This window comes from Eleutherodactylus coqui, chromosome 11, assembly GCF_035609145.1.
Source record: "Eleutherodactylus coqui strain aEleCoq1 chromosome 11, aEleCoq1.hap1, whole genome shotgun sequence".
Lineage (NCBI taxonomy): Eukaryota > Metazoa > Chordata > Amphibia > Anura > Eleutherodactylidae > Eleutherodactylus > Eleutherodactylus coqui.
The window spans coordinates 102,901,893-102,914,533 of NC_089847.1; the positions used below are offsets into that span (position 1 = coordinate 102,901,893).

Below are 12,641 nucleotides of genomic sequence, written 5' to 3' on the forward strand. Positions count from 1 at the left end.
CTCCCCCCCATATCATCTTGCATCCAAGCTGGATGCGGTACAACAGGGTACTAGAGACTCCATGCCCACCCAGATCACATCTTGTATCCAAGCTAGAGGTGGTACAACAGGGTACTAGAGCCTCCATGCCCACCCATATCACATCTTGTATCCAAGCTAGAGGCGGTACAACAGGGTACTAGAGCCTCCATGCCTACCCATATCACATCTTGTATCCAAGCTAGAGGCGGTAAAACAGGGTACTAGAGCCTCCCTTCAAGGGGTCAGATCTCCACAATAAATGCTCCTTTTGCTCTGATACTGTGTATCAATGTTACAATCACAGTTTCTTCCCATTCTAACACCTTCTCGGGCAGGGATGGGTTTGACAGTCGGTGTATACTGGAGTGCTAGCTACATAATGAATGAAACAGAAGTGTGCCTTTTATAGGCACTCTCCGGTCTCAGGTAACCTCGTTTAACCCTTTCAAATCCACTGTCTAACGTCTGAAAAACTTATGATTTAAGGCTGTACAGCTCTGATATTGGAACACGTCCGTCGGGGTTCTCTTACTGTATATTGCCAGCCTCTTTGCTGTCGGAGCTTATCCAACGTGTCACCTCATGCAGTACTGGCTTTAGCCAGCATATAGCGCCGTTGTATAACGACAGAAGAAGAGTAAAGGAAAGAGATTGGAAAGGGTTAATATGACAACTGCTGTGAGAATCTGATAATTCGTGCAGGTCTGCCTCCGGAGTCCCAGCAAGCCTTGCAGTGGCTACTGGTTTTTCCAGAAGACTTCATTTAGCCGTGCTCATCCTGATCTTCATGGTGCATGAATGTGTTCACCATGTCGCTGGTGGATGTAGTGTGACGGTCCTTTGATAACTATATGTGGCAGTACAGACTGCCGAAGCTGACATCTTTTCTGCTGCCCAGCTATGAAGCCCTCTCTGCCCCCAGCTGCCCCCTGATGATCGCTCCTATTGCCTTACCCCCCTCCCCATACGTAGAATGAGCTGTGGATGGAAAATATGCACGGCTTCTCCTGGCTAAACGACCCTTCCCCTCGTTATCTCTGCTGTGTCCTCAGACACTTAAGTAGCACATAAATGGCAGCGCCGGCGGCTCACGTGTGACATTCCACATCTGGAAGCCATAGCAGACAGCCCGGCCGGATTACAGAGGATTGCAGAGGATTTGTCATCTCTCTAAACTCCAGCAACAAAATGACAAGTGAAAGAGGGGGGTCATTACTGGAAGCAACGCGACGAAGAGCGCAGACGCCCCACGTGCCTCTGCAGATTTACCTTGGCGGAGACATTTTTGTTTCTGGCGGGAGACCCCCATTTCTCCTGGGACAGGTTCCCTGGATGGGGGACGATCTGTACCAGAGTCGGTGATTATTCCTGTCTGTGTGGTCAGAAAACAGATCCGATTAAAGCCTCTAAATGACACAGAAACTGCTAAACCAAGAAGCCCGCTGCCGCATTGGGAGGGCGGCGAATGAAGGGGTGCCTTTAGACGGCCGCAATGTGGGCCTGTACCGGAGGGGTATGTGTAGTGCTAAAAATGGGATCCAAACCCATCAGCAACAAGGGATGGCAAACCTTTTCTTTTGGCCGGTCTCATGCAGCCGAGAAGTTCGCGCGAGTTTGGCGTGTTGCGAGACGTGCGAAATTTACCTGAATACGAATTCCCAATTCTTTTGAATGGAGATATATATTACACACACACACGCATGCATATGCGATGTTTAGACTTGCCGCATCTTGGCCCGATATTGCACTCACCTGTGTGTAGTTGGTTTTAGGCCTCATGTCCACAGGTCCAAAAAACAAATCCGCACGCTTAAACTTAATTTGCGGACACCCATGCTTTCCTTTGGGCGGCTTGATCTGCAGGTCCCCCGCACAGATGTCTTGTACGGGTTCCGCACATCCTACCTGCCCGCGGACGTTGGGCCTTAAGGGTATGTTCACATGCTGCCCTCAGTCCTGTGGGTTTTGCTTTGGATCCGCATCAGAATCCTCATTTGCAAGGATGAAATCCTCAATGAAGATCCGTAGCGTAAATCGGCTCGCTGTAGATTTAAATCCGAAGCGTAGCCTGTTTATACTGCGCAATTTGTCCTCCGCGTGCGGTCGGGATCTCCAGTCCGTTGCCTGTACTGTTAATGCTGTGGCTTTTCAGTAGGCCCTTCCACCACTGCAGGTGTGAACCTACCATAAGGCCACTCACACATGCGTTCAGATAAACGCCGCTCGAAACTGCGCCCTTTTACGTCGCTTTCAAGCGGCGTTTTTGAACGCATGCTACAGCATTTGACAGCGCTTTTTAACGCCGGGATGGGAGACACAAGGGTTATAAAAAAATGAAACAAAGGGTACTTCCCTCCTTAACGATCCAGCATGGCAGCCCCATGATTCCTCTGGTCTGCCCTGGCATCATGGCATTCAGGATGTAAATGCCAATGCCAGGAGAATAGACATTGCCGTCTGCCAATCAGGGGCCAAAGAGTCAATCACCTGACTTCCACTGTCAAGAGACCAGAGAAATTGCAGGTCTGCCGCACTGAATCGCCAGGGCTGGGGGCAAGTACCCCCTGTTTTTATTTTTAACCCTTTTGGCACAGGTTTTGAAAAGTTACATTCTAATCAGACAACCCCTTTTAAATCCTACCAGCTTGTCCGCTTACGGCAGGGCGGAGTAATCTGAAACGTGGTCACAGTTTGTCACCCTATTGGGGTGTACGGACATTATAGAGGGATTTCCATTGCGCAAGAACCTCCTACGCGGAGAGCTGCTGTTATTGACTTGTGTTGAGTTAGCGGATTTATGTTCTGCTACTATTGTTCTAAGTCGTCTTTTGTGTTTCCCTAGGACAAGATGGACGGCTTCGTACCTGCGCACTTCCTTGGCTGGTATATAAAAGTAAGTCTTGCTTTGCCCTGGCACAGTGGGGTCGTTGCCCATCGCTCTTTGGATGTCCCCTTCCTCAAGTATAAATGGCATTTCCTACTTTCTAGCGGTTCCGTCTACAGAACGGCCCCATTATGTAAATGTTGAGTTGGCTTCCGTCATGTCTACATCCTCTTCGTCTCCTTCTCCTCAGACACTAATGATAAGAGACTGGTGGATGTGTATGATGATCAGCGTTATGTTCGAGTTCCTGGAATACAGCTTGGAGCATCAGCTGCCCAATTTCAGTGAATGCTGGTGGGATCATGTAAGTGACTTGTGTTTTTTGGTGGTTTTGGAGCCACGTGATGGGTATGATTTGTACATTTCCTCCACCAATTTCATTCAGAGCTCATATACCCATTTTGCACTATTACTTAAAGAAGTTCTCCAAATTCTAGTTGTTTTCAGACAGCTCCATACACTGCATAGTGGCCCAGGTTGGTACTGCAGGCTAAATCCTATTGAAGTGAATGGAACTCAGCCTGCAGTACCAAGCACTGTGCGATGTACGGCGCTGACTGAAAGCTGCTAGAAGGCGGAAGAAGCCCTTTAAATCACTAAACATAAAGGGAACCCTTCACTTATGAGCAAAATGAACTAAATTATGGTGCTATTAGGGGAGCCGGAAAAAGATGGCGCTATCCAATTAAATATTATTATTACTGCTCCCTGGTTCCCGTGGTGTCCCCCGCGTAAGCACATGAAAATCTAACTCTTTGGAATCCCGTGCGTTCTCCGGTAGAAGTCTTTAGAAGAGCACGCATACGGGATTCATTCAGAGGGGGGATCCCGCGGGAGGGGGCGAAATATGAAAAAGTACATCACCCGCTCCCTGTCACCTCCCCTAACCACAGCATAGGGCTGGATTCACATGACCGTATTTGCGTACGCAATTCATAGTGACCAGAACCCATTCATTTCAACGGGTTCATTCAGAAGCGCAAATTTTCGCAGGTGCAAAAAAATGCGCAGCATATTCTATTTTTCCAGAAATGGGACATATGGAACGAATTACACTAAACGCCCATTTGAACGGCCAGGAACGTGGCTATTTGTTTTGTTTTTTTCGATATGCGAAAAACACAGTAAAAAAAAAGCAGTTGCGCACAAATATACACAAAGCCTGATGCGCAAAACACGTCTCAAATATGCATATGCCTGTGTGAATCGGCGTTACTTAGTTCATGGTTCTGTAGGGAGGTGACGGGTCCCTTTTTAACTAGCGGTTTTGCTGCTGTGACCGTAAGGATACCAGGCTGCCAACACATTCTTCCTCCTACACAAGTCTGTGCAAGAAAAAAATGTGACTATGGCGGACCTGCACAGCGACATCGGGGCAGGCACTGCATGGGAAGCGGTGGTGCTGGCCACTCGGGCAGTCGTAGATCTTTCATTCTAATTTTTCTTAGAGGTGTGCACACCCGCTATTTTATAGGATTGGGCTACTGGCTGCAATCCCAGAAGTAGTCCTAGTGACGAAGGTCCCCATGACTTCAGACTACAGTTTCCCACGGATTAACTCTTCTGATAATTCGTGGTGGAAGTCAAAAGTACATTCCTGCATGAACATTTAATTGTAGGTTCACAGTTTGGCGACGCCAGTTAGGTACTTGTATAACTTAAGCCCCTTTTACACGGCATGATTACTCTCGTTGGGTCTTCCATCGCTGTATGTCTTCACACACAACTATTTTCGGTCCATTGGTGATTATTCGCTGATCAGATCTTTCATGCAAACCTAATAATCATCGTTGGTCTTCTGCGTCATTGTTCCGTGCCAACGGGTCGTCGCTCATCTAGTAACGATCCCCGGCCCGCTCCACCACTAGTCACTGACTGGGCCGGCTGGTGATGGTTGTCCCATGTAAAAGAACTGTTTCCCGTCATCGATATCTGTAATCTAGAAGACTTCCCATCCGCAGCGATGGACAACACTCGGGCCGCTGTGTCTTATCTGGACGGCCCGTTTAAATTCCCTTTAAGTTTCTGGTTTTTCTTATATACCTTCTAATGCTTTGAATATTAATATATTTTATACACTTTTTTTTCTCTCTCAGTGGATTATGGATGTCCTACTGTGTAATGGATTTGGAATTTATTGTGGTATGAAGACATTAAAGTGGCTCTCCATGAAACCGTACAAATGGCAGGGCCTCTGGAACATTCCTACATACCGGTGAGTGCCCCCCCCCCCCCCCCCATTGTCTGATGACCTGAAGACATCATGGAAAACTTAATTCTATTGTATCGTTGTGTTCTTTACCTCCCAGGGGTAAAATGAAGAGAATAGCCTTCCAGTTCACACCGTACAGCTGGGTGAACTTCGAATGGAAGCCGGCATCAAGCCTCCGCCGATGGCTAGCGGTGTGCGGCATTATATGTGTTGTAAGTATCTGTACCGTCTGTCTTGAGTTCCACAGCAAATACCACCCATAGCATGCTATGGACACAGCTGCAGCAGGGGATCACAAGCTTCTCCCATTGCTTTCAATGGGGCCGGCGCTGCTGTGTCCATAGCATATTTCCACACTAAATGCAATGGTAGCCCCTAGGGGCTTTAAGAAGGCCCCAAACTGCTAGAGTTACCGATCTGCTTGCTTTGGCAGTTCGGGCACACCAATTTCTGATCGGGGCATTTAAATGCCGCTGTTAGAATTGCCAGCATTTTAAAGGGTTAATAGCTGCGATCAGTGGCGCTGCTGATCGGAGCCAGTGGGTTTCAGCTGTAATAAACAGCCAGCACCCGCATTGTATGGAGGGGGGCTCAACCCCGATCCCCTTCCATACAAACCTGAACCTCCATGACGTATATGTGTGCCCTGGGCATTAAGTGGTTAAAGGGGCCTCACACATCCCGATGCAAACTCCCCATGCACATCCTCTACTTACACAGGGAGCCAACCGTTGGTGTTTGCTGCCACTTGAAAGATGCGACCAGATGATGATCTTTGGCTTATTTGCACCCCCGCTTACAGAGCGCAATAGTCAGGAACAAGTGTGCGAACATCCGCCGCTGTAAAAGGACGTAGATGTGATGGCTCATCAGTAAAGCAGCCGCCTTTCAGTAGCGGTAGCCGCGTCCCCCCACTAGGTGGCCTCAGCTGTCAGCAGGTCCGACTGCGGACGGTGAAGTTGTAGAAGAAAAGTTCACGCTTCTGCACAGAGCGAGGGGATAAGCCGCTTTTATACGCACCGAGGTGCTGAACAGGAGCTATTTTTTTTCTTGATCGGCATAAAAAGTAAGAAAATATTTGTTAGACTCCTGGGACGATTGTAGCAGAGCTGCCATTTACTTCTGTTTTACAACATTACTTAAAGGGGATGTCCAGGGATAGAAGAACATGGTTGCGTTCATCCATACGCAGTGCCATTCTTGTCCATATGGCTTTGTGTGGTATTGCGGCTCAGCTCCCACTCTCTTCAACCACACACAACCATATGGAGAAGGGGAAGAGTTGTGTTTGGAAGAAGGACATATTTTTCTAACCCTGGACATCCCCTTTAAATATAGAAGAACAAATCCTGCTGGTCACTTCACTGGTGGTTGGATTTTGGTCTGGCAGATGGATTAAGGTAGGTACCAGGTACACTTAGGGGCCCACCTGCATTTGTGCATTTGCCCAGATGCAGGTGGGAATGGGAACCTAACGTGTCCCACTTCCCATGAGGAGGAGTTTTCATGATTTTTGCCAGTTGAATCTTGGCCTAATTCCGGTGTTCTGCGGCAGCCGTACAGTTATTACACTCAGCCCATATCTGCATCCAAGCCTTTTTTTTTTTGCAGATTGTCATTTTCTATTATTGATAGACTTTATGGGGGTAAACGGGTCGGATTCCGATACTTCACAACCATCTGGCTAATCTTGCTGATTGTGTGTTTTTATTAGTGCTGTCCCACCTCCTTGTGTTCATGAGTAACGATCCCGGATTTCTTCTCGCAGTTTTTACTTGCAGAACTCAACACCTTTTACCTCAAATTCGTCCTGTGGATGCCTCCAGAACATTATCTAGTGCTGCTGCGGCTGGTGTTCTTCGTGAATGTAGGCGGGGTGGCCATGAGGGAGATCTATGACTTCATGGACGACTTGTAAGTTAATAATCTTCTATTGTCGCTCTAGGTTGTTCTAACTAGTAAACCCAACTTCTGTTCTGCTAACCTCCAGCTTCCAGGAGAACCTATGGATTTACTCTTCTAGTCCCATTGACTCATTGGCTATTCTGCTACAGCGCTCAACAAAGTTCAGAGAACACTTAAAGAAGTTGTCCAAGTTGTAATATTTCTCTAAACTCCGTTCCCCAGCATATACTCTCCTCACCCCGCTCTCGTTGAGTCCTACTGTGTCACTCGGTCCTCCGCCGCTTTGTTTGTGTCAAGGCTGTTGTCCCGCCCGGTTTATGGGATGTCACAGGTGCTGCAGCCAATAACTGAGCTCGGCAATAGACCAACAATTTGGCTGAAGAGCCTGTGCGGTCCCGTAAACGGGCTGCAGCAGCCTGTAAACCTGACCTCAGAGGGGAGACCCACAGAGGAGGGTATATGTTGGTTTATTATGTTAGTGCATTGGGAACGGGGTTTAGAGAAATATTACAACTCGGACAACCCCTTTTTAAGTATCACTATGTAACCCCAAGTCACTTCAACTTCAGGGATATAAACTTGTCCACTTTAGGAAGCAGAAGCCATTGTGAATCAATTTCACCCACGTTGTTGCCAATGAAAGTGACAGTGGGTGCGCTGGAGAGGTGACAGCAAGACGCACCAAAAAGGGCATGGTTTTGCAGGTGGTGAGCAGACAATTACTTTTGCCCTCCCTGGCTGACTTTATTATCTAGTTCTGCCTCATCACTACTGGCAGCATGAGGTACTGCATGCAGCCCAATCAGATTGGACAGGTTGTCCCGCTTCTCCAGGATGGCACATCCATACCAGCCGTTGCAAGAAGGTGTGCTGTCTCCCAGCACAGTCGGAGCAGACGGACCATTACACAAGACTGGACGGGCCGTAAAAGTGCATCGACCTAGAATCGGGACCGGTGAAACAAGAGCAGCGCTGCCGGAGCCCTCAAGAACGACCTCCAGCGGACTACTGGTCTGCAGGTTTCTGACAATACTGTCCAAAACGGACTCAAATGAGGGCGTCATCAGAACCCGAATACCTGTAATGGAACTTGTGCTCACAGCCCAGCACCGTGCAGCTCCATTGGCATTTGCCGGAGAACACCAGAATTGGCAGGTCTGCCATCGGCACCCCATTCCCTTCACACATGACATCAGGTTCACACTGGGCACACGTGAAAGTCTAGAAACACCGTGGTGAAGGTTATGCTGTCTGTGACATTAGACTTACTGTGGTTATTCTCTTAAGCTACACTAGATGGCAGCATAGAGCTTTTATTTATTTTTTTTTTTTTTAGAATAGCCGATTACTAGATGAGCCCCTTTAAATTAAAACCTATTGTTACCGGTGAGTAATGGTGAGCTGCTGGTTTTTATTGTACCAGTTGAGCACCGTTCCATTGACCCTTATCGTATGCATTTCACCCTTGTTAATACCACTAAGTGGTGACATTAGATCAATAACTTTTGTGTAGATGAGTGTTATTGCTGCCATGGAAGTTTCTAAGCAGAATACAGCTACCTATGGCAGCCTGTACTCTTCTTAACCACCAGTAAATGCAGACTATTTGCATTGTTTCCACCCTTAGACTTTTTTTGACAATTCCCTTGCCCTTTTATTGGCTACAGACACTTTTTTTTTTTTTTTGGTCTTCTTTTCAAGCTTTGATTCTTAAGATGAGATCGGAAGTAAGGATGTAACCGCGATCTAGTCAGAGCTGCAGACGTTCGAAGTACAGTCGTTGCAAAAAGTTTTAAGACTGACACAATTTTTGATTTTCCCCAAAGTTTGCTGCTTCCGTTTTTACAATGAGAAGTTGCATTAACTCTAGATTATTATGCGGAGTAATGAGATAAATTGCAATAAATCACAAAATCCGTATTCACCATTTATCGGATCAGTGTTCAGTTTCTGTGAAGGAGGCTTCAGGAGCTCCCAAGAAAATCCAACTGGTTCTAGAACCTTCTGAAGAGGATTCTGCTAAAGGATCGGATAAACATCAGTGCTGAGCTTCCTCAGCAGTGGCAGCAGGCGGGTGTTGGTGCATTTGCAGACCAAAGGCGCGGGGGGGGGGGGGGGGGAGGAAGAGGGTGTCCCGATCAAGTCACTTTTGGACAGTTTGGGTTATGTCCCATGTGATGCCAACAGTAAATCATCCAAAGACCATTCATGTGTGGGGTTACTTTTCATCCAAAGGAGTGGGCTAGCTGCCTAAGAACATGGCCAAAAGAATAGAGAATGGCATCTACACATCCTCCAAGAGCTTCTCCCAACCAAGCAATGCGGCTCTGAACAATGCTTTTTCCAGCATGATGGAGCACCATGTCAAAAGGTAAAAGTGATAGCTAAGGGGCTCATTGAACAAAACATTGACATTTTGAGTCCATGGCCAGGAAACTCCCCAGATATCAATGCCATTGAGAACCTGTGGTCAGTCCACAAAAAGCGGGCGGGCAAACAAACACAGAAATTGTGATCAACTCCAGCACTGATTAGGCAGGAATGGGTTGCCATCAGTCAGGATTTGGTCCAGGGGCTGATATCCAGCATGGCGGGGCGAATTGCAGAAGTCTTGAAAAGAAGAAAATAAAAGGGTCAAAATGGTAAATATTTGCCTAAACTTGATGTATTTGTCACAAAGTTTAAAGACCTATGAAATGCTTAGAATTGGACTTCGGTGTTTTTAGATCTGTTAGTCATATGTTTCTATGGTTACTGAAGTAGAAAACTTTGTGAAAACCAGAATTTGTGTCCGTGTGAAAATCTTTCGCGACGACCTGTAGAACAACTTCTGTTTGTTCAAGGCTGGAATCTTGCTTCGTCTGCTAATTGGGTACCTCGTCTGCTAATTGGGTACCGATAGAACTTTGCAGGTTTCAAAAAATTGTTATGGTTGAATGTCCGCTGACTTGGGAGAAATACTCGTTGATTGCCAAATAAGCCCCGCCGAATAAGTTGGCGCTATACAAATAAAGATTATTAGAATAACTGAATTTTCCATATTTTCCCTCCTCTTCAGGAAGTTCCACAAGAAGCTGGGCCAGCAGGCGTGGATGGTGGCTGCTATCACCGTAACGGAGTTTCTTATTGTGGTCAAGTACGATCCTTATACTATAACACTACCATTACCGTTCTACGTCGCGCAGTGCTGGATTCTGGGGATTGTCCTTGTCTTATTGTGGACGGCATGGCGATTCTTTGGCAGGTGAGTAGATTCGGTAGGCACTTGACTTTTGTGAGGCCGAAGGATAGGTTTGGACCCAAAACAGTGTTCGGTGTTCCTTGGTGGTGATTGGTTTCTGATTGTCTCATTGCTTCAATGGGGGGAAGAATAGTCAGGGAAAGGCTGACTTGGGGGAATGTGCTAATATAGTCAAGCCAACAACAACCTCGACCTTTTGTGGCGCTCTGCATTATGATAGTGACGGCCTATTGCACCTGGAAACTCCCAAGGCCGTCTGCACACGAACTGGTTGGATTCCGCATGCGGGAGCCCACAGCAGAATCCGACCCTGTGCCCAGCTGGCATCTGTGCATACCTGTCTTTTTTTTTTTTCTTTTTTCATCTGTACTGCAGGTAGTCCCTATGTAAATATTATATATTTATTAATATTATATAATATTTTTTTTTTTCCCCCACTGCTCGTGGAAACTGCAATTGGTTTTCACGAATGTGCAGGAAAAATCCCCCCCCCCATAGCGGACTATGGACTGTATTTGCTGCAGATCTGCTGTGCGCACGCCGACTGCGGATTCCACAATGCAAATCCATTTGTGTGCAGGCGGCCTAGATAAACAGATGTTTGTCTCATGGTGAGCGCTGAAATTACACAGAATGGCCGCTTTTATTAGAAATACCTGGGCTTTCATGATTGAATTGATATCAGACTCATGTCCCGTCATGTGAGTGGGAAAATCCAGCAATCTGACCATCTTCCAACAAGGCTTGGATCACTGAGTAGCGCAAAAACACTGCGTAGTCAGATAAATCCAGATTCTCCTAGAACTAGACTAATGGGAGCGTCAGAATTTGTCACCAGCAGCATGGATCGATGAACCCTTCCTGTTAGTACCTCCATCTAATTTGTGACAACAGCGAGAAGCTTCCTGTCTGCACGGGTCAACCATCCTATAGAAGAATAGTGGAATCTGTGCCATGACCAACTGCTGCGGTTCTGAAGATCAAAGGTGGTCCAACACGTTACTACCGCGTTTCCCCGAAAATAAGACAGCGTCTTATATTAATTTTTGTTCAAAAAGGTTTAACTTTTTTACATGTATAGCTGCCTGGACACTATTTAAATTGACTTTTTTAATTAACTGCTAGCAGGGCTTAATTTTGAAGTAGGGCTTATATTTCAAGCATCCTCAAAAAGCCTGAAAAATTATTTTGCATCCTCAAAAAGTCTGTAAAAGCATGCTATGTCTTATTTTCAGGGAAACAGGGTAGATGGGTGTCTCTAATAAAGTGGCCATTTGGTGTATATCACAGTAAATTGGACAACCTATATTTTATGCTAAAGTACAATCTTGTGTGTATAAAAGACATATAGTGAAGGCGATAATATTTACCATCCTCATGATTTTTGTTTGCCCCGTCCACAGAGACATTACATTGCGCTATAAAGAAATCCGCCGTCAGAAACAAGAATACAGACCCGAAGAAGACGCGTTACAGGTTAACGGGGGGGCGAATTCCGAAAAGAACTTTTCCAAACAGAAAAACCTCTGAGCTTTCCAGAAGCAACCATTCAAGTTCTTTCCCCCCAACCCAACCCACCGCTACTGAACACGAATTGTACTTTTTATATTTTATTGTATTGGATACTTCTGCTATTTAATAATGAAACCCATAAACCTCATGTTTTTTGCTCACTTTTTTAAAAACTTTTTGTTTCCCTTTTTTGGAATGGGAACTGGAACTTTTGAAGGTCAAACCTGCTGATTTGCACCACGTGGAAAAGAGACAAACTTGCGTCTTATGATTTGCAGCTTTTGGCAGTGAAGAGACTAATGTTATAAATGTAGCAAATAATTTTAAAGCGTAACTTGTGGGATTCTGTATTTTTGCTCCTTTTTTTTTTTTTTTAAACAATGGTCGTATCATTTGAGGACTTGAGTTACTAAGACATTAATGTTTTAATAAGTATGAACAAAAGATTCAGTGTTTGTTTCAGGAAGCAAATTTAATGTATGTTACGATAGATAAATTTTCTAAAACCACGTTTTTTTTACTGTCGTGAGCCGTTGTGACCGCTTGGACCATCTAATAGGAGGGTGGAGTCCACCGATTCACTCTGAAGCAGTGCCTTATGGGTATCTAAGAAGTGCCTCGGGTGATAATTGGATGAAGAGAACTCGCTGGATGAAGAGCTTGGAGCCAGTTAGTGGATTTCGAGATAGAACCATTAGTTTTGTACCTTTTCGTATGTTATGGTGCAGAGTTTGTGGGATTATGGAACTTGTAGCCTTTTCTTTATCCTCTAGGTTTCTCTGTAGTAGTTTGTTGAAATGTCTACTGGTAAAACGTGGTACCAATCTCTATTCTGCACACAACTGTATTGGTTACCTGCTGTAGAA

At 45.9% G+C, this 12,641-nt stretch overlaps 1 protein-coding gene across 2 annotated transcripts in view; it reads left to right on the forward strand.

The window, feature by feature from the left end:
• PTDSS2 (phosphatidylserine synthase 2) overlaps positions 1 to 12,284 on the forward strand; it is a 59,683-nt gene extending 47,399 nt beyond the window's left edge. For both annotated transcript variants that reach the window (XM_066583212.1, XM_066583213.1), the window contains exons 6-12: positions 2,864 to 2,914; positions 3,096 to 3,209; positions 5,002 to 5,120; positions 5,215 to 5,329; positions 6,886 to 7,031; positions 10,081 to 10,266; positions 11,667 to 12,284. In XM_066583212.1, the coding sequence (XP_066439309.1) occupies positions 2,864 to 2,914; positions 3,096 to 3,209; positions 5,002 to 5,120; positions 5,215 to 5,329; positions 6,886 to 7,031; positions 10,081 to 10,266; positions 11,667 to 11,793 (858 nt within the window). In that variant the 3' untranslated portion in view covers positions 11,794 to 12,284. The remainder of the gene's footprint in view (positions 1 to 2,863; positions 2,915 to 3,095; positions 3,210 to 5,001; positions 5,121 to 5,214; positions 5,330 to 6,885; positions 7,032 to 10,080; positions 10,267 to 11,666) is intronic.
• The last annotated feature ends 357 nt before the right edge of the window (positions 12,285 to 12,641 follow it).